This window comes from Zootoca vivipara, chromosome 1 (genome assembly GCF_965207765.1).
Source record: "Zootoca vivipara chromosome 1, rZooViv2.hap1.1, whole genome shotgun sequence".
Lineage (NCBI taxonomy): Eukaryota > Metazoa > Chordata > Lepidosauria > Squamata > Lacertidae > Zootoca > Zootoca vivipara.
In genome coordinates, this window is record NC_142582.1 from 122,440 (window position 1) to 145,110 (window position 22,671).

The 22,671-nt window shown below is 47.0% G+C and overlaps 1 protein-coding gene across 1 annotated transcript in view; it reads right to left on the bottom strand.

Moving 5' to 3' along the window:
- Positions 1-2,155: 2,155 nt before the first annotated feature.
- Positions 2,156-22,671, bottom strand: part of RAMP1 (receptor activity modifying protein 1) — a 42,440-nt gene continuing 21,924 nt past the window's right edge. Inside the window, exon 3 of the mRNA XM_035140713.3 lies at positions 2,156-3,496. Within this exon, the coding sequence (XP_034996604.1) occupies positions 3,241-3,496 (256 nt within the window). The 3' untranslated portion in view covers positions 2,156-3,240. The remainder of the gene's footprint in view (positions 3,497-22,671) is intronic.

Sequence of the window (22,671 nt, forward strand, 5' to 3'; positions counted from 1 at the left end):
TGTAGGCCAAAACATCTGGAGGGCCGCAGTTTGGGGATGCCTGGTCTGAAACGTAGAAAAAGTAAGTTAACAGGCGTAATGGTTCCCATTGTCATTCTAGTGCATCAGCTATGCTTTCATAGTGGTGGCAAACAATGTTGCATTTGGATCCATTTGTCACTGATTAACAAATCAGTAAGTATGAAGGCATAGATAGGTTCATTCCAGTTTACCCTGGAAGCAAATGAATTTTCATAGGTAGGTAATTAGTGTCTGTGAATTGCACATTCTTAATTGCTTTGAGAATAAAGTTGACCTAAGTTTGTCAAGTATAGTCAGTGTTGTGTAGAGATTCAGCTTACTTCTCATTAGCAAGTTTTATTGGTCAGAATCTATAACAATCCTATTGCTTTAAGAAAAAAGCTGTCAATGGGACTAAGTAATTGTTTTGAAGGGCTGCCAATTGCAAGCAATGCCGGTGGGGCCATGGCGAGCCTCCTGGCTTGTTTTTAGGCTTTTAATAGCATGGATCAAATCAAATCCTGCTGTTAAAGGCACAGGATCTTTCCCCACTTCCCACCCCTCCCAACCTTTGGAAGTACTAGTGGAAGTTCCCACATTAATCAAATTTGTTTTAATGCCAAATCACAATATGAATACATAGTTCGGGCACCTCCCTTGATGCTTCTACTTCAACTGCCAACGCAATCACCACCACAAACGCCTATTTTCATGTTGCAAGCCCCCCCCCCCCGGTGCCCTTGTGCTAGTACTTCCTTCTTAGTTCCCAGGCTCTGTTCCTACCTTACGTCCTTGGCATAGCTGCCAAGTATCCCGTTTCCGCCAGGAAAAACCCCTTTTTCCTACCATTTCCCGGCGGTCTCCCGTTTAGTTTTTAATCCCGATATTCTCCCTTAAATCGGCTTCTGCTGGCGGCCATTTTTCTGGTGCCGCTTTGCCCTTCTATGAGCACAGAAAATGGTGGCGCCGGTGCCGGAAGTCGCTTCCGAGCATGTTCAGAAATGCGTAAAAGTGACTTCCGGTGGCGCTTTGCCCTTCTATGGGCATCAGAAAATGGCAGCGCCGGCGCTGGAAGTCGCTTTTACGTGTTTCCGGTCATGCGTGGAAGCGACTTCCAGCGCTGGCACCACCATTTTCTGGTGCCCATAGAAGGGCAAAGCGCCACCGGAAGTTGTGTTCACGCAACTTCCGGTGTGCGCGCGCTGCCGATCCCGGATCTTTCCGTCCAGGACTTGGGAGGTATGGTCCTCGGCAGGAATGGGAAACCTGTGGCCCTCTAGATGTTATTGAACTCCCAACTACCCTCTGTCCCAACTACCCCCCTGGGCACCACAGACCCTCCAGTGATGGACGGGGGTTGGGCAGAGAGCACATGAATTTCTGTTGACTGTATCTGTTAATCTGGTTCACATATTACATTTCCGCAGGAGAGTACACCGTCTGGAAAGCTTGAGACTTCTTGAGTGAAGGGATGTGTGTGAGGGGTGTTATTATATGAAATGTAAAGGAAAAGCAGTAATTGAAGCAACTTGGCTTTTTTCAGCCAACTTCTACATTTTGGTTGCATTTTATTTACTTACTTTAAAAGAGTAAGTGATCCGTGTTGCTACAGCAGCAAGTCTTCCTCAGATACCAAACAGAATCCTATTACAGTGGTGCCTCGCTAGACGAAATTAATTCGTTCCACGGGTCTTTTCTTATAGCGAAAAATTCGTCTAGCAAATCCCATAGGAATGCATTGGATTTTTTTTGAATTTTTTTTTGCCCATAGGAATGCATTAATTGAATTTCAATGCATTCCTATGGGAAACTGCGATTTGCTAGACGAATTTTTCGTAAAACGCATTCGTCTAGCGGGGCAACCTCCGCTCGAAAAATCCTTTCGTTAAGCGGAAATTTCATTAAGCAGGGCATTCGTTAAGCGAGGCACCACTGTATTCAAAATTACAATGGATACTATCAGATTCCATTCTCTCTCTCGCACATTCATGTCACATAAATGACATGAAAGCCCTTCAAATGGGTACTTACTTGGTAGGGAATTCCTCCAATGTTAATGAACTGTTAGGGTTTCGCTGCTACTGTTTGCAAACAATGTTAGCAATAATTTATTTACTAATTAATGACAGAAGTTCATAAAAATTCAAATCCAAACTTTTCAAAGACTTAGGATACATTTTAATTGGTACAGAATGGTTCCTCACAGAATACATTATGTGGCTGATTATTGGCAAAACATATAAATAATAATTTGCTAGAGCTTCATCTCCTCCACTGTCGGCAGTCAAAATGAATTCAGGGCATGCCTACACCAGTTGGTTTTGTGTGTCATTTACTCCAGAATGCACTACAATGAACCTCGGCTCTTTACAAGGCATCCTGACAGTGTCCTAATTGGTACACACCACAAAAGTTGAAAGTTTGGGCTTCTTTAATGTGGTCTTGCTCTTCATAATATACACCTTATACTTGTTTGCACAAATATCCTGCTCTCATTCTGGCCACTGCTATGCTGTTCTCCTAGAGCTGGAACTTGGCTTTCTATTGTTCTGTTCTGATATTGCCCAGCGCCCGTCACTTCTCAATTCCACAAAGATGAAGGGTGCCTATCCAAGATGGTTCCCAGCTGCAAGTTACCTAACCCAAAGAACAGCCCACAATCCTAAATACAGTGGACCCTCGGGATACGAACTTAATTCATTCAGGGGGTCCTTACGTACCCCGGAAAGTCCGCAACATGAGGTGCTGCTTCTGCGCACGGCACGATAGAGCACTTCTGCACATGCACACGTGGCGAAACCCGCAAGTATACACTTCCGGGTTTGCCGCGTTTGCAACCCGAAAGTTACGTTAGGTAACGTAATGCGAGGGTCCCACTGTAAGGATGTGTGGCAGAAGGGCATCAAGAGAAAACCAGAAATATCCCAAAGGCAAAGGGAATCTGAAGGAGACATTGGTGCAGGCATGCCCTTAGCATGGTCAAATCATGAATACAGGAAAAGAATTTGGCTGTTGAAAAAAGTGGTTCAGTTCCTTGATGCTTTTTCTTGGATTCAACAAAATTCTTGGCAAGCTAGAGAATGTGGAGTTACAACATTTTTCTCTGGGTAGCATTGCCTAGAAATACTCTCTTTTTTTTGGTGTTCACAAGGAGTAACAAAGCTGTTCCTCAGCACAGCTTGCTTGGTGTTCTGCTTCAGTCGCCTATCCGGGTTGGAGACTTTGGGGTTCTGAAGAACTTCAGACAATGCCCTCACTGCGCTTGCTCCGCCACACAACCAGGGCTGTCATGAGCAGCGTGACAAAAATGGGTACCAGTATGAACGGGCACAAGATGGTGTTAGGAGGGTCTCTCAAAGCCCTTCCCGAGACAGGGCAGTTTTTGAAGTAGTGCTTGTGAATCGCTATGAAGAATTCATCCACTAGCTGGTTTGGCCAGAAGCAATGCATTTTCCCAGCAATCTGGTAGGTGCAATTGGTAAGCTCCCCATACCAGCTGAAAAAGAGAAAAGGACACTTGTTAGAAGGCAGCTGCAATTAGGGCCCATTTCACACATTACAGAGAGGCAAAGCAGGAATTGCCACCAAAGTGTTCACTCAGCTGTGGGCAGATCCACACAGTATATATAAGGCACATGCAACACACATTTAAAGCATGTGGCTTCCCACCTCAGCCAGGAATCCTGAGAACTATTTCACCCTCAAAGAGCTACAATTTTGAGCACCCTTAAAAAAACTACAGTTCCCAGGATCCTTTCGTAAAGGCATGTGCTTTCAATGTATGGTGTTTGTCTGCCCACAGTTGCAGCTACAGCTTCTTTATTAGTATACGTGCATGTTGCATAATTGGTCTGTGCCATAATCATAGCTGCCAAGTCTCCCGTTTTCTCCGGGAAACCCCCGTTTTTCCAGCTGTCCCCAGCCGAAAAAACCGGATTTTTTTGTTTTTCCCCAGTTTATTCTGGCGCGGCGGCCATTTTGGAACTGGGCGGAGCATGCTCAGAAGCGACTTTTGATGCTGCTCTGCCCAGTTCCAAAATGGCTGCAGCGCGACTTCTGGTGCGGCAGCCATTTTGGAACTGGGCACAGCAGCATCAAAAGTCACTTCTGAGCATGCTCTGCCCAGTTCCAAAATGGCCGTCGCGCTACTTCCGGTATGCTAATTTCAGTCTGGTCCCTTATTTTTCAGAGAGGAACTTGGCAGGTATGGCCATAATACATTTAAAATGCCTTGGGTATGCTCCTAAAATTATGACATATTAGAAAATCAACAAGAGTAAATCGGCAACAAAAACCTGCAGAATTCCATATTCTTTCAGGAGTCAACATTCAGCGCTCCAAGCTAAACGGCAACCAGAGTAGTTTGTATTTAGTATTTCTAAATGGTTGTAATGCCTACTGTCAGAGGGCCTGGTATGGCTACTCTAGAGTAACGACTCCAGCATGGTCTTTTAAGGTTTTTATTAAGTGCTGATTATTTACAGTGTTCAGAGCAGTAAAAATGCATCCTTAAGGTGAGGTGTCTGAACTCCCGAATGGCGATTGGCGCGTTTTCTTCCAGCACCACAGCTTTGGCAGACCCAACCTCTTCCCCCTACGTTTGCGTCGCAATTCGGGAGTTGGGGGAATTGGCCTCCCCCCTGTGCGTCCAACTTCCTGTCCCACCTGCGGCCTGGGCTCCACAACTTTGCCTGAGCCTCGGACACCACTTCCTGACTCTCCGCTGGAGGCAGAGCTCTCCTTACTCTCTCCCGCGCTTGGGGATGGGCTGGAACTTAAGATGGGAGGGACTTCCCTGTATCCCTCGTCCCTCACATCCATCCCCCTCCCAGGCTCCTCTCCCCCCCTTCCTAGTGGCTCTCCGCTTGCTGGGGACGAGTGAAACCCCAAGAAGTCTGTGGCATCCGAGCCTGTGGGTGTAAAAATTTCCCCCCAATCCTGCGATCTTTCTCCTTCCCCCTGAGAAGACGGGAATCCCAAGAAGTCAGTGGCGTCAGAGCTGGTGGGAGTAAAAATGTTCTGCCAGTCCTCTCCTGCCTCTGACGTCGTTGACCTCGGTGAAACCCACACCTCTTCTTCCGTGTCCTCAAATTCCGCTTCCCATCTCCATGGAGAGCTGCTGCCTGCTATCCCTTCCTCCTGCCCCTCCCCCTCTCCCTCCCTTTCCATGTGCCAGGGCTTGGGCCTGTGGGGGAACAGGGCGTGGAACTCTTCCACTAAAAATTCCTCAGGTACTTCTGTGGCCGGTATCCACTCATTGTGGGACGGCGGAGTGTCCTCCCATGCTATCAGGTACTCCAGTCCTCTCACCCCTCTCCTTGAGTCTAAAATCTCAGTTGCCTCATTGAGCTGTCGGGCGTCTCCCGTCTCCCCCCCTCCCTCTGGAGGCTGATCGCTGTCCCTGAACCTGGTACTTTCCCTGTACGGCGACAGCAGCGATCTATGAAACACTGGGTGCACTCTCATGTCCTCCGGCAGTGCTAGCCTGAAGGCTACCGGGTTGACCTGTTGCGTGACCTTGAAGGGGCCCAGCCTCCTGGGTGCTAACTTCTTGCATCGCCCCCTGGTGGGAAGACCTTCCGAGGATAACCAAACCTTGTCCCCCACCCTGATGACCTCTCCCGGTCGCCTGTGGCGATCTGCCCCCTTCTTGTACGCTTCCTTGGCCCTCTCCAAGTGTTCTCTGAGCTGCTGGTGCACCGTCTCCAGGTCCTCTGCCCAATCCTCTGCCTGTGGGCCCTCTTCCTCCTCCTCCCCCTCCCTCTCCGGGAAAGATCTGAGGTCGCGCCCGTAGTTGGCCTTAAAGGGCGACACCCCTGTGGAGACGTGCACCGCATTGTTGTAGGCAAATTCTGCCAGTGGCAGGCGATCCACCCAGTCCGTTTGCCTCTGGCTGACGTAACATCTCAGGTACTGCTGCAGAATGGCGTTGACCCGCTCCGCCTGTCCATTGGTTTGCGGGTGCCTAGCCGTCGACAAGCTGACCTCCACCTGCAGGAGGTTCATGAGCCGCCGCCAGAACCTGGAAACAAATTGGCGGCCACGATCCGAAATAACCCTTAAAGGCAATCCATGCAGTCTGAATACGTGGTCAACAAACAGTTTGGCCGTCTCTTCTGCCGAGACCGCCCTGGCACACGGTATAAAATGGCACATTTTGGACATGAGGTCCACCACCACCAACACTGCGGTCTTGCCCCTGGACGACGGCAGGTCTGTGATGAAGTCCATGGACACTACTTCCCACGGCCTGTGCGGTGTGGCTAAGGGCTCCAGCAAACCTGCTGGTGGCGCTCTGACCACCTTTGCTCGCTGGCAGGTGTCACATCCCCTTACATAATCCCGAACATCCTCCCGCACCCCTGGCCACCAGAAGTGTCTCATGACTAGGTGAGTGGTTTTGTCCCTTCCAAAATGACCCGCCGTTGGGTTGTCGTGCATCTGCTTGAGGGCCTTACCTCTCAGCTGTTTGGTTGGCAGGTACAGGGCCCCCTTGTAAAAAAGCAAACCCCTCCTTTCCTCAAAGTCTTTGGCCTGCTCCCCCCCCCTCTCAGTTCTCTGAAGATGCGGGTGGCAAATTCATCAGCTGCTGTCAGTGCTGTGAGTTCTGCCTCGCTCACCACTGCTGCTCCGCAGGACCATGCTGATGGGGGGAAAATATGCCTGGGTGCCGGTGGCAACTCCTCCTCCATGTACTCTGGCTTGCGGGAGAGGGCATCCGCCCTGACATTCTGCTCTCCCGGGATGTAGTGGATGGAGAAGTTGAAGTTCGAGAAGAACTCTGCCCACCGTATCTGCCGCTGGTTGAGCACCCTGGCAGTTCTCCAGAACTCCAGGTTCTTGTGGTCTGTGCACACCTGGATGGGGTGCTTGGCGCCCACCAGGAAGTGTCGCCAGTGCTGGAACGCAGCGTGGATCGCGAGAAGTTCCCTGTCAAACACTGTGTAGTTGCGTTCCGGCTGGGTCAGCTTCCTGGAGAAGAAGGCACAGGGTCTCCACTCTCTGTTGGCGTCCAGTTGCAACAGAATCGCTCCCAGAGCCTTGTCCGAAGCATCTGTCTCCAGGCGTAGGGGCGCATCCTGCACCACGTGGAACAGGTGCTGGTCGGAAGCGAATACCCTCTTGAGGCTTTCGAACGCTGCTTGCGCCTCTGGTGTCCACCGGAACTTCTGCTTGCCTCTCAGGCAGTCTGTGATAGGAGCCGTGACGCGAGAGAAGTTCTTGATGAACTTCCTGTAGAAGTTCGCGAAGCCTAGTAGGCGTTGGGCATCTTTGCGCGTCCTGGGGCTGTGCCAGTCCAGGATGGCCTGCACCTTGTCCTTGTCCATCGCCAGCCCCTTGTCTGACAGCTTGTAGCCTAGGAAGTCCACTTCTTTGGTGTGAAACTTGCACTTCTCCAGCTTCACATACAGGTGGTTGTCCTTCAGGCGCTGCAACACCTCCCTGACATCCTTCACATGCTGCACTGGGTCATTGGAGTAGATAAGGATGTCATCCAGAAAGACCAAGCAGTTCTTGAAGAGGAGGGACCCCAGGACGTGGTGCATGAAGGCCTGGAAGCATGCTGAGCCCCCTTGCAACCCGAAGGGCATCACCAGATATTCAAAAGAGCCCAGAGGCGTGAACATCGTGGTTTTCCATTCATCACCCTCCCGGATCCTAATCAAGTTGTACGCCCCCCTCAGGTCGAGCTTGGTGAAGATCTTGCCCCTGCGTGCCGCTGTCAGGAGATCATCCACTCTGGGCATGGGGAAAGCCACTGGCTCTGTCACCGAATTCAGCCGTCTAAAATCCACCACCAGACGGCGCTGTTGCGTGTCTTTCTTGTCCACCCAGAAGACCGGGCTGCCCCCTGCTGCCTTGCTTTCTCTGATGAACCCCCGCTTGAGGTTCTTGTCGATGAAAGCGCGCAGATCCTCCAGTTCCTGATCTGACATGGCGTACAGCTTGGCTGGGGGTATAGTTGCCCCTGGCACCAGGTTGATCTGGCAGTCAAAAGGCCTGTGTGGGGGTAGGTGGTCGGACTCCGCTTCGCTGAAGACCTCCTGCAGGTCCCAGTACGGCTTGGGTATTGCCTCACCCCCCTTGACGTGCATGGTGGCCACCGTGGCTATCGGAGGCCCCTCCCCTGGTTGGTGCTGCATGCAATGTTCCAGACAAAAGTCCGATCCAAAAGTGATGCATCTCTGGTGCCAACTTATGGAGGGGTCGTGGCGCGTCAGCCAGCTCATGCCCAAGACGATGGGGGGGTCTGAGATGGTTGTGACGTTGAAAGCCAGCGTCTCTGAGTGCCTTCCCACCGTCATTCTCATGGGGGGGGTTTGATGCGTGATGGCCCCTCCCAGCAGCTCTCTGCCGTCAATGGTGGCCACGTGCAGGGGAAAATCCAGCTGCAGAAGTTGGATCTGGTGCTCTTCCGCAAAGTTTCTCGAGAAGAAGTTGGCTGAGGCACCACTGTCAATTAAGGCGAGGACTGTCAGGGGATAGCCATTTGGGAGCGTGAGCGTGACTTCTAGAACCACTCCTGCTCTGGGAGGGGTGGGCTGTCTGTGCTCCTCTCTGTGCGGGTGGGCGGGCGGGGGCTGTTGTCTGCTGACTGTGCCTGGCCGCTCCCCCTTGTCTCCTGCAGCCAGGCTGTCTCGTTTCCCTGTTGTGGTGCTGCGTCAGCTGGGGAAGGTACAACCGTTCCCGCCTTTCCTTGCCACTCTCTGCGATGAGGGCAGTCTCTGACGCGATGCCGGGGGGAGTTGCAGAGAAAGCAATTCCCGCCTCTTCCCTCCTTGCGTCTTGGCGCCGCCGGGGTTTGAAAAGCCCGCGCGCGCGCTCCTCCGATCTCCATCGGTTCCGGCTCTGGGCTTGGCCTGGGCGGGTGTGGGGGCGGGCCCTGGGGTGGGGTTTGGTGATGTGGTCTGTCCTGGGAGCGTGGGAACCAAGGTTTTGCTGCGCGCGTCGCTTGTTTGTCATTCCATCTGGATTCCTGTCTCACCCCCACCGCTAGCGCCGCTTTGCTTAACTCATCCATAGTTCGCGGTTTGGGACCTCTTGCCAGCTCATCCTTAACGTCTGCGTGCAAACCCATGTAGAAGGCTGATTTCACTGGCTCACTTTGCAGATCCCACCCCAGTTTGTGCACCAGCATGGTGAATCTCGCCCAGTAGTCCCTAACTGTCGATTTTCCTTGTGTTAAGTTATGAAGCTCCTCTTTAGTGGCCTCCATTTCACTGTCACTAGCGTACATTATTTTTAAAGCTTCTAGAAATAATTTTGCGTTCTTCATGCAAGGATTTTTTTGCGCGATGAGCGGTCTTACCCATTCTCGGGCGGCCCCCGTCAAATGCTCTATGATAAAGGAGACTCTGTGCGCGTCATCTGGGAATTCTGCTGCGTGCAATTCCAGCGCATAATTTATTTCTGTCTCGAATCCTAGGTACTCCCTAGGGTCGCCGCTAAACTTGGTGACTAGGCTCTGTCCCCTTCTCACTTGGACTAGCTGCGGCTGGGGCACCCCCCCACCTCTAGCGGCTTTCTCCTCTTCCAACTTTTTCTGTAGGTCCAAAATCATCACCCTTAGCTGTTTCTCAGTCTCCTCTTTTGTCCTCACCTGGTCCACCAGCTTGTTCAGCTCCTCCTGCGCCCCTCGCGCTTCCTCCTGAGCGGCATGCAATTGCTGCTGTGCGTGCGCTGTGAGGTTCTGCAGCTCCTGCTTCGCTGCTTCGGCCTCCAGCCTCCAATGCTCAGCCTCTTGAGCGCTCATCGCTGCACTCCAAAGTAGCCAAAAAAAGATTCGGGAGTTGCTGTCAGAGGGCCTGGTATGGCTACTCTAGAGTAACGACTCCAGCATGGTCTTTTAAGGTTTTTATTAAGTGCTGATTATTTACAGTGTTCAGAGCAGTAAAAATGCATCCTTAAGGTGAGGTGTCTGAACTCCCGAATAGCGATTGGCGCGTTTTCTTCCAGCACCACAGCTTTGGCAGACCCAACCTCTTCCCCCTACGTTTGCGTCGCAATTCGGGAGTTGGGGGAATTGGCCTCCCCCCTGTGCGTCCAACTTCCTGTCCCACCTGCGGCCTGGGCTCCACAACTTTGCCTGAGCCTCGGACACCACTTCCTGACTCTCCGCTGGAGGCAGAGCTCTCCTTACTCTCTCCCGCGCTTGGGGATGGGCTGGAACTTAAGATGGGAGGGACTTCCCTGTATCCCTCGTCCCTCACACCTACATATAACCGAGCATTTTTATTTTTAATTTTTGATGGGAAATACAAAAGCCCTGTTCAGGTGTTCAATGAATGTTTGGGGGCAGGAGCTCCATTTCTTCACACGTTCATAGGCACATGAAATTAATGTGTCCATAAATTCCTATTGCATGATCTGAATGCACATAGTTTCCTATGTAGATTTTTATGACCCATCTGCGGATTCCAAAGCGCATACTGGGGTGGGGTATTCACTCTCTCGCTATACATTACTTAAGCAAAGCAAGATAAAAACAGATGGTTCAAAGCATTGTCAGGGACTGGCAGGTCTTGGATGCATGTGTGTTGGACGCTGGGGGGGGGGTGGAAACTGACTTGGGAGAGGGACCCATCAATTTAGGGGTGCAGTGACCCCCAAGAGGCAGGAACCAAAGTCAGAAGAATAGAGCTCTCAGGGATGGAGGGCAGAACAACGGGCTTGGAGGAGGCTGATCACGTAAGTGGAGGGATGAATGAACCCCCACCATCTCCTAGAACCAGGAGAGGACTGAAGAGGGAAGAGCAGCAGCTGCTGCCATGTGTGGTGCCCTCTTGCTGAAAAGCAGACTGGGAACAGTTGCCTCAATGCTAGAACTTGCCTGCAAGTGTACTCATAATAGAGTCCTGCAGAGAAGCTACTGGAAGTGATTGCTTTTCACAATAATTAACTACCTGCCGTGTGCATTGCTTTGGCTGGGATGTGTATGGAACAAGTAGGTCATTTTATTTGAAAATGAATGCCAGTGGCACAACTAATATTTCTATACCCAGAAGTGGCTGTTATTTACAGTGCCCCATGACTTCAGAGTGATCCAAAAGCAAGAGGGTGTGGTTAAATAGGGTTGCCATATAGCTGTGTTTTCCCGAACATTTCCTCTTTGGGGGCTAACATTTTGGGGGCAACATTTTGGGGGTGGGTTTTCACATTTTACAGGAAATGTCCAGTTTTTTTCGACATGTGCAAGCTTGGGAGGGCGATGACGTTGAACTTCTGTGTCCCGGAGGTGCTGTGTGGAGCAGTCGCTTTGGCCGGAGGAGAGCGTGCAGAGGAGAGCCATTGGAAGATTAGGTGGGAGCTGGGGTCCTGCATCTGCCCCAGCCCGCCATAATCAGTGCCACTGCCAGGCCTGTGTGCCTCTTTCCCTGGCTCTGGCTGGCTATAGCTGCGGCGGAGAGCTGCTTTGGGCGCTGTGGCCACGGCCAGCCCGAGCCAGGGAAAAAGGCGTGCGGGCCTGGTGGTGGCAGTGAGAGAACATACCGCCACCAGGTATGTTCACATGTTATTCGGGAGTCCTATCACTTGGATTAATGATGCTGGGCCAGAAGTGTTTCAATGCAACAAAACAAATAAAAACCCTGCTGTTTCAAGGATCAAATGTGTGTTTATGGCCATCCCATAAGCGTTGGATGCAGAATGATGCAGTAAACGAGTGGCAACTGATAATTATTAGTTAATTAATTATTAATTAACTTTGGTGATTAATTGCCCACAATATTTGGGAACCCTAGTTAGCACATCCTAGTATTCTTGCATAAATAAACAAGAGCATTTGAGTCCTCCCATCAACCACTATGTTCCATCATTTAAAAGCAAGCTCACAGTATCAAAAGAAGCAAGGGGAAAAGCTACCGTAATCTGCCAGCAGGCAGTGCAGTGAGATGGAGCTGAAAAAAGCCCAGGGACTCAATGTACATCGCAATTAAAGCAAATCCAAAATAATCATGAGCAAGAAGCACTGGCAATAGGAGCACTCAGTGAAATATCACACAGTGGGAGGCATCTATCACAGATCATGCAAAATCTAGGGGAGAGGAGTGAGCCATTACACTGTCACAAAATGCACCATGGTAACTCAACCACCCCCAGGTACAGAGAGAAATTCAGGTCTCATTCAAAGTAAATCTATCAAATCTGCACTTTCTGAAACAACATGCAAATGAAACACAGCTATCCTTCAAATTTGCACGTCCAAATTTTGCTGTGCAGTTTACCAATCAATCACAATAACAGAGAAATATTATGGGGAACTGCATATAAAAATGTGTTTATTAGGAGAAATATGCACAAAAATGCTGATGAATTTAAACAAATAGTAAGTTGCTGCAAAATGTGGAGAACTGAATTTAACTTTCGAAAAGTGCAAAACCAAGACAGCAAAAACTGACAGATCCTTCCACCCCTAGAGACTCCCACCTTTATCGTTCAGCACAAGACACAATGCCCCCCCCCAAAAAAACAACCCCAGATACACCCCCCTCTATGCCGTAAGTGGTCGACCTAAACATAGCTCATCATATTATGTAGAACTGCAGAAATCCAAATGACACTTCAGTCATCCCCAGTCACTATTGTTCTGGAGTTCATAATGTTCTATTTTGTTATGACAAGTGCTCTTTACATGTTAAGCAATGCATTTTTTATATTTTCATTCTGTTACATGATTTGCCCTAAAAGATATATTTCCCAGCAACTTTTGCTATTTTTATGAACACATGTTAGAAAGAAACCAAATGGCAGACAGAAGCTTTCTGACACTCTTAAAAGTGAGGAAGGTGGCTGAGTATTTCTCCTTGGGGAAATCGCTTCAGAATAACACTTGGCAGGGAATAATATTTTGTACAGAACAAGATTTTCATGCAGATAACTGCATTATGCCACAGAGATATTAAAGAGGAAACACAGGCAACTCCAGCCTTCCCCACAGTCTCAGAAAATGAAATATTCAATGCAAGCCGCAAATAAAATACTCCATGGAGGGAGCTTATTATGACACAAGGAAATTGCTTCAGAGTCTGCCTCAAGGAATCCTAAAGATGTTTCACATTAAATAGAGGATTCATAAAAGCTGTAATATTATACTCAGATCTTATTAATGTGCCCCTTCCAACAAATGCTACAAATAACCAAGAGCATTTGATCCAACTTCCGTAAGCTAAGAAGCACCTGCCCAACTATTATTCCTTCAAGGACAACAACCCTTGGCTTCCTGCCTTCAGCATTTAGCAAGTGAACTCACAGAGTTCCTGATGGACTCTGAAGACCTAGATGCGGTAATGAGGAAAACCAAGACCACTGGTTTGCCTAGGAAATGAAAAGAGAAGTGTGTGGGTTTTTTCTGCCTACCCTTGCTGTACAGGGCTTGTTTACTCAGTTGGGGTGGCTCCTCACAAATAATATTTGTACAGTAATTCAAAATGATCTCTCTTTAGTCAACACTTTTAGAGTGGCTTTTGACTAAACAAGTATAACAATAAAATGGTAATTTTGTTCTTCCAGTTTATTGAGTAACGCAGAGTCGCTGCAGCACTTTGGGATAACTTTGTGTTATCCTTTGGCTCTTATGTTTGCAGAGGAAGTTATTGACAAGGCTGACAAAGTGGAGTTATAATAAATAAAATAAATACTAAATGAAGAATTCACATTTATGTTGTTTTACTAATTTGTTAGGGACCCAGGTGGCGCTGTGGTTAAACCACTGAGCCTAGGGCTTGCTGATCAGAAGGTCGGCGGTTCGAATCCCTGTGACGGGGTGAGCTCCCGTTGCTTGGTCCCAGCTCCTGCCAACCTAGCAGTTCGAAAGCATGTCAAAATGCAAGTAGGTAAATAGGTACCGCTACAGCGGGAAGGTAAACGGCGTTTCCATGTGCTGCTCTGGTTTGCCAGAAGCGGCTTTGTCATGCTGGCCACATGACCTGGAAGCTATACGCTGGCTCCCTCGGCCAATAATGCGAGATGAGCGCCGCAACCCCAGAGTCGGTCACGACTGGACCTAATGGTCAGGGGTCCCTTTACCTTTACCTTTACCTTACTAATTTGTTACAGTCTTTGGAACTGGATTTTACTGCACTTTTGAAAGACTCGCTTCTAGAAATAATCTTGAAATCACTCACTTTTGTTAACTATCCCTGAGGCATCACTCCAGAAGCATTCACCTCTTGCAGACAAAAAAAAATGGTGCTGGATCTTATAATGGAAACAAGTGTCAACTGCTGTTGCTAAAAACCAAAGTGACAAAACATTCTAGTCTAAACTTTAAAAAATGTGTGTGGAACATCTGTGTATGAGTTCAACTAATAAATTAGTCTGGGTGAGGAGCAATTAAATAGACATTGCTGTGGTGTCTCCTGTAACAGTTGGCCCAGTTAGCATTGCTATCTAGAAAGCATTACTATCTCTTTGGAGGCGCCATGAAACCATTCTCTTTGCATTTGTTTCTCACTCTTTCTTTTTTTCCTTATCTAGTCAAGTCTTTTATAATCAGTAGGTGCTCAAAATAGCATTATCTTCAGAGTACTTTCTATAAAAGGAGGATGAAGAATTTGGGACTGCACCAAGTAAGCACTACAGCGATTTGGCCTTCATTTGAGCCAGAGCTGCTTATCCTCAGAATCACTTTCTAACGCCTGAGTTTAGTTCTGCAAAGGAATTACATATCAATTGCCTTTGCAACGAAAATAAGATGCTAAGCTAAAACCCAAACTAGAAGGCTGTTTTTTATTTTTCTCACCACTTAATGCAAGGAGAGAGAGAGAGAGAGAGAGAGAGAGAGAGAAAGAGAGAGAGAGAAGACATGGTCACTGGCGAAGGATGGTGTTTTGAGGGTAGATGCTTCACCACCTGAGCGCTAGATGCTCCACGCAGGTCCATTTTTGGAGATTTTAATCTTCTGCTGCACACATATTTCAAAAAGTTACTTCTCAGAAACCACATGGGTTCTGGCAGGATTATGTGGTGCCAAAGTATAAACAATGATTTCCAAAATACTCTTTTTACCCAGAGTTGACCCTTTTCTGTTTGTCTCACGATAGCAAAGAGATCTTCACATTTGCTCTAAGACATGATACTTTGTTGAAAAGAAGATTTATAAGCAGGCACATTTCAGATTGAATGCCCACGCGCGCGCACACACACACACACACATCTGCTTTCACCCCAAATACCTTCAGAAATCACATGCACAAGCATTTTTTCTGTTTAAGGAAAACAGACAGCCCCTCCCTGTTGAATTACAGGCAGGCACTGGATTCTTGGCAGAAAAAAAATAGTTTGCAAGCCTTAATTAATTAATTAAATTTCTCTACTACCCTTCATTCAAAGATCACCGGTTGGTTTACAATTTAAACATACAAAAATATACACCATAGTAACAAACAAAAACAATAACTGACACACACAATTTAAAAGGCCATAGATTAGCCAAAGGCCTGGGAGAAGAGGAATGTTTTTGCCTAGTGCCTAAAGATATAATCAAGCAAGACTACTAATTTCAGGCTTTAAGACTTATTGAGGCATCACAGGTCTTTTAATATCAAAGTTAATATGGAAATATGGCACAGGAATATAAATCCTGAGTATGTTAGCTCACATACTCCTCCTCTACCTCCCCCCAAGTGCCCCTTCCCCTCCCCTTTCCATGTTGGAAATAACCATAATTTACCAAGAAGGCTGACTGCCGAAGAATTGATGCTTTTGAATTATGGTGCTGGAGGAGACTCTTGAGAGTCCCATGGACTGCAAGAAGATCAAACCTATCCATTCTTAAGGAAATCAGCCGAGTGCTCACTGGAAGGACAGATCGTGAAGCTGAAGCTCCAATACTTTGGCCACCTCATGAGAAGAGAAGAATCCTTGGAAAAGACCCTGATGTTGGGAAAGATTGAGGGCACTAGGAGAAGGGGACGACAGAGGACAAGATGGTTGGACAGTGTTCTCGAAGCTACGAACATGAGTTTGACCAAACTGCGGGAGGCAGTGGAAGACAGGAGTGCCTGCCATGCTCTGGTGCATGGGGTCATGAAGAGTCGGACACGACTAAACAACAACAACCAAGACATCTGAATCAGAAAAACGGTAGTTTGCACTGGTCATAAAGGACCCCTGACAGTTAAGTCCAGTTGCGGACGACTCTGGGGTAGCGGCGCTCATCTCACTTTACTGGCCGAGGGAGCCGGCATTTGTCCACAGACAGCTTCCAGGTCATGTGGCCAGCATGACTAAGCCGCTTCTGGCGAAACCAGAGCAGTGCACAGAAACGCCATTTACCTTCCTGCCGGAGCGGTACCTATTTATCTACTTGCACTTTTATGTGCTTTCAAACTGCTAGGTGGGCAGGAGCTGGAACCAAGCAATGGGAGCTCACCCTGTTGCGGGGATTCAAACCGCCAACCTTCTGATTGACAAGCCCTAGGCTCTGTGGTTTAGACCACAGCACCACCCGCGTCCTCATCAGCCTCTTAGGGTGGCCCATTCTCCTAGGTTCCCCACCTGTGTGGAGGGAGAAAGGTGCTGAAAGCCTGAATCTCAACAGGAAGTGATGTGACCATCACAAGGGACTGATGTCAAAAACCCCCTACTTTCAGATCACCCTTTTGCTGCCCAGTTGAGAAAACAAGGTCCAGAGTGTGGCCTGGGTTTTTTGTTTTGCAAAACTAGTATCTGACACCAACACAATATCAAAGAGCATGAATTACTGCCAGAAACGCCATTTACCTTCCTGCCGGTTGATGTGCTTTCAAACTGCTAGGTTGGCAGGAGCTGGGGCCGAACAATGGGAGCTCACCCCATTGCAGGGATTCAAACCGCCTACCTTCTGATCGGCAAGCCCAAGAGCCTCAGTGGTTTACACCACAGTGCTACCCGCTGGTCATGGTTTGCCCCTAAATCTGGAACTGAAATCACAATTTTAAGTGGGTTTTAATTTCTAATCTGGAAGCAGTTCAGCTGTAACCAATTTGTCTGATTCAATTATTAAGAGAATACTAGGGTTATCTCACACCCGAAGTAGGAAAAGGGTGCACAAGTCCAAGGTGGGAGGGGGGCAGAGTTTACAAACCCACAATGTTCAGCTCCATGACATCTGAGCTGAATCTTACTCAAACCTGCCACCTTCCTCCTTCAGGAGATTAGGATGCCATCATCACGGCTACATTTGGAAATCTTGGCTTGATTTAAAACAAAAAAGATTGGGCGGCTAATGGGCAGCTCTCCAGCATAGCTGCCAAGTCTCCCGTTTTCCCCGGGAAACCCCCGTTTTTACTTACCTTTTCCCGGTGGTCCCCCGTATCACTTCATCTCCCGTTTTTCTCCATTATTTTCTCCTGCTGGCGTCCATTTTTTCCCCTTTCTGATTTGCCCTTCTATGGGCACCAAAAATGGCCGCCGCCGGCTTCAAAATTCGCATCTACGCATGACCGGAAGTGCGTATATGCGACTGCCGGTGTCCACAGCGGCCATTTTGGTGCCCATAGATGGGCGGGGCGACACCGGAAGTTGCGTCGACGCACTTCCGGTCATGCGTAGAAGCTACTTTTGAAGTCGGCGGTGGCCATATTTGGTGCCCATAGAAGGGCAAAGCGACACCGGAAGTTACGTCGATGCAACTTCTGGTGTCACACGGCTGCCGGTCCCGGATTCTGCAGTCCGGGACTTGGAAGGTAAGCTCTCCAGGTGTCCTTGAACTGAAACTCCCATCATCTCTGACCACTGAGCGATTCTGCCAGGGAGTTATGGAAGTTGGAGTCCAACAACACCTGGCATGCTACTCCTGCTTTAAAGTTGTTCTGTTTTTAAAGGTAGCACTATGGAAACTGGGCTTTTAGGGTTTGTTTTTTTAATTTTTTTAATAAACAACCCTTTCCCTTAAACTACTGACAGCTGATTTCGGTTCCCATTAGATTATTAAATAGCAGCAGCAAGAAAAATCCCCTGAGTGCAATGACAGCTGAGTGATTTATACCAACATGGAGCTCCCTTTGCTTAGATGGGCACATGAAAACCTTTTCCCACAGTATAAATTCTACTCTTTCCTCAAAAATGTTTTGGCTTTTCGTTTCATTCGTTATTATTCTTTTAACATAAGCCAATTCGAGGGGGGGAAATAGTCCAAGCATTCTGATCAATTTACTTTTGGACAGAAGTTACAAAACAACGGCACCAAAAAGAACCACATTTGGCATGTCCAAGAAAAGCACATTTTGTTTGCAAGGCTCTCAGGCCAGTGGGTGAGGCTTCAATTCTAAACAGACTTATTAGGAAGGAAGTCCTCCACTGATCTAGAAAACATGGTTAAGATTGCGCTGCTAGCCTTAATAGCTTCCTGAGAGGCAACTCCATGGACCTCAGGCAGACTTTGACACGTTCTGGTATGAGCTTAAAGGGTGTGTTACTTTCACCCTTTCCAAAAGAGAAATTACCCGTGATCCTATTTCTGTTCCCTACTTTCTAGCTTTATCTTACAGTGTATGTCGATATATTCTTTCATCTTCCCCGTAGAATTGTTACCTGCTGAATATAACTCTTGGTAAAACTCCTGAACTTATCTTTCATCAAGTTGTGAATACTACCCGTTTTATCTTTTATTAGGCTAATCTTTACCTTTTTTGACTGCACAGCTTTAGCCAGCAATTTGGAATTTTTATTACTACAGTTTTCAAAAAAAATAAATCTCTTTTCAAGAATATCAATTCTCTTTGCACTTTTCCGAGATCTTTATTTTCTACATTTCCTGCTTGAAAAGTTTATTTGCTTCATAATACTTGTACTTCAGAGTGAGAAATCCGTCTTTTAAAGTATTTTCTCTGGGAGCTCTCAGTTTCTGCTGCTTATTCTATGGCCAGCGGGGCCTACCCCATGGGCACCATTTTAACTAAATGTTTTTAACAGATCAATTGCTGCTGCTGCTCTGGAAATTGTATCACTGAAGTCCCAAAGGGAATAAATGCATTTGTGCAAATACTTTGCAAGCAGCTTTTGGACTTTCAGAAAGGTCTGTGCCAAAAGTAAAATGTTATTAAGATAAATTTCTATTTATAAACATAGCTAAGCGGTGATATTGCTTATTTTCCCTATGTATCCAACTCAGAAGAACAAATGTTTGGCAGTAACGAATCAAAATGTGGCCTTGCTTTAGAAACAGCACTGTGGTTTCCATATTTAGCATGATGGCATTGGCATAGAATGTGCTTAGCTAAAGCACTCGTATATTGCGGGTGGGGAATAACAATCTGGAGCAATAAGAACCTGTAGGAGGGGCAATTCTGATAAGATGAAAGTACTAATTCTGGGTGGTTCATCTGCCCAAGGAGGTGAGGTTGGCTCGAGAGAGCTGCAGTTTCCTTAAACTTAAGCACCGGATTCTAGTAGGGAGCTGTGTTGGTCTGCCGTAGTCAAAATAAATAAAAACAATTCTTTAAAAAGACTTGATTCTTTTAAGGGAGTTTTTAGGTTTTTAAGAAGAGTCTTTTAAAGTGTCCCAGAAACTCCAGCAGGTGCAGAATGCTGCAGCGAGGCTCCTCACAGGGTCCTTGCCATGGGAGCATATTCACCCAGTGCTCTACCAGCTGTACTGGCTCCCAGTGGAGTACAGGGTCAAGTTTAAGATGCTGGCTTTGACCTTTAAAGCCCTATGCGGCCTAGGACCCTTGTACTTACGGGACCTCCTCTCCTGGTATGTCCCGCAGAGGACCCTAAGGTCCATGAATAATAATACACTTAAATGTCCCGGGCCCTAAGGAACCCAGACTATCCTCCACCAGGGCCAGGGCCTTTTCAGTGATGGCTCCGACCTGGTGGAATGCTCTGTCTCACGAAACTAGGGCCCTGCAGGACTTGATCTCCTTCCACAGGGCCTGTAAGACAGAGCTATTCCACCTGGCCTTCAATTTGAATTAGCCTGATCCTCTATTCCCTTTCCCCTTTCCTCTTCTATGAAGAAACCCTTTTTGGGACCCCACATTTAAATTCTTCCCTGGTCTCCTTGCTAGCCCTAGTCAGCCAGTTAGCCCTGTGATCATTTGATGTCTACTGCAGCGTTTCTCAACCGCTGTTCCGCGGCACACTAGTGTGCCGCGAGACGCTGGCTGGTGTGCCGCGACGTGCGGCGACGAGAAGGGCGATTTGCATTGTCACGTGCCTGGCGGCCGCCAATACACTACGCTAACCCGCCGGAAAGCAATATTTCTCCTCCTCTTTCCCAAAGCTCAGTGCAAACGAGCCTGGCGGCCGCCAATACATAGCACTGACCCGCCGGAAAGCAATATTTGGCAAGTGTTTCTTACAGTCATAATTATAATATAGGGCGGGACAGAGTTAAATTTTTAAACTTTTTTAATGGTGGTGTGCTTCGTGATTTTTTTCACGGAACAAGTGTGTCATGGCCCAAAAAAGGTTGAGAAACACTGGTCTACTGACTGGAGGCCCCCCCCCCCGCCAAATGACCTCTGAATTTTTAAATTTTATTGATATTGATGCTGCATTTTATGTTGTATTTTATGCTGTTTTTAAGTCACCTTTTAATCAAAGTTTTATATTTGCTGTTAGACACTCTGAGCCTGGTTTTTAAACTGGGAAGGGCGAGGTAGAAATAAAAAATTATTATTATTATTTTAAAAAATTGTTTTAACTTAACCACCAGCTTCGTGGTTTGAGAACACTCAAACTTTGTCTCTGGAGACATTGAGGGGCAGTATTTCAATGAGAGTAGGAAAATGAGAGTACTTTTAAAGATAATTTTTAAAGAAAAAAAGCAGTGAGTAAAATACTTTTAGACCTTCTGGATCCTTGGACTGATTTACATCAATAAGAGAACCCATTTTTGATGTGGTAAAAGAGGTGTGTTCATCACCAGTTACAATTTCAAACTCCTGCCGACCAACTCTGTCAGGAAGAGGTGATAATCTTCTTCGTGATTTCACTGTCGTCGATTATCCTCTAGCTCCTTCCACCACACTTTTGTGTACAGTACTGAGGTTTCTTTTCTGTTCATGACATTTTTATAATTGCTGTTGTTTGCATATCTCGGTTTCCCATAAGGGCGGAACTAGAACTTGAGAAACTCATGGCCAAACCAACATAATAACGCAAATAGATGGGAAACCAGCATGCCAGACTTTTCCAGAGTTGGAGAATAAGTGAGTAGAGGGTGCAGTACAGAACTAGGACAGTGGCTTTCAAATGCATTAACAGCAGGAAATTATGACTCTATAGCACTGCCTCTGAGTCAAAAACTTGCCTTGGGCAGCAATTCTCTACTCGGAAGGAAGTCTCATTGAACTCAACAGGAGAAAGGGCAGCCTAATTGTCATCAGTGACCAAACCAGGCCTGCAGAGGAGGGAAACTTCCAGTAATGGAAGAGAATGGCTCCCATCTCCATGGATGCATCCACTTTCTACTAACTGCATCCATTTAAGTGCCAGATTTCTCAGCCTCCCCAGAACCACCCCACTTAACTCTTCCATATCAATCATATTGATCCATTTCAAGCCATCTAAACAGCTGTGCTATAATAACTACTCAGATAAGCTCCCTTTAGAAACAACAGTCCGGCTACCACAACAACGAATAGCATAATGAATCAACTCATTAAAAGGCTTATGCTGCAAGTGAGCATGTACATATGAAGAAGTACATTTGCAAATGCTGTCTCATGAATAACCGAGAGCACCTGTGGCTTGCAAACTCGAGTCAGTGAATAATTCAACATGGATTGTGCCAGTGCTTTTTTTAAAAAAGAAAAATGGTGCTGGTACTATAATATAAAAATAATATTTTTTAATTCTGGGCTGCTTCCAACACATATAAAAACATAATAAAACATCAAACATTAATAGCAACAAGCTGATCCAATATAAAAATTAGAATAACTTTTAAAAAAACATCTTATAACAAATAAAGCAATATTCAATAATTCACTAGAATCCGATAATAAACAGTAAAATTAAACATCAAAGAATAATTAAACAGTTTACACTTATCAATTACAAGAAAGAATTACTAATCTATAATCAATAAAAATTGCAGCCAATCACAATGCATAAAATACCACAAAACATACAAAACCATATAAAAGGATCAAACTGAGAAACAAGAACACACAAAGTAAATCCCCCCCAAAATATCCCTGAGGTCCTCTCTTCCCAACTGCTTCTGCTGTTCTCAAAGTCATGGTCTGGGAAGGCTCCCAGGACTGGAAGGTGGAGAAGCCATTGCCTGATGACCAACAAAGTCTTTCTCCCCTCATAGTACTCACCATGAAGTTAGAGTAAGTGCCACACTTTTAACCTTTGAGGGGGAAAGGTGCTGGTACTGCAAACCCTTGAGTACCCCCAGAAAAATAGGGGCAAAAACTGGAAATTACCTTGAGGTAGATCAGGAAAGGTTTTGATCCAGCAGGTGCCAAAATGGGTTTTTCCACTCACATCTCATGCTGGGTTGTTTTACAGAGATGGAGGTAGGGCTGTGCTAGGACTGTTTTCCAACATCATAATATACCACCAGCTAAACATTGCGATATGGTGGTATATCACGATGTTGGAAAGGAGGTGGGAAAGAAGAAGGCAGTTGCCGGCCACCGTGCGCAGCTTCTGCCTCTTCCAAAACGTCTCTTCCTTGGAATTAGAATTGTAATTTGACATTGATAAAATGTGGTTTATATTGGATTT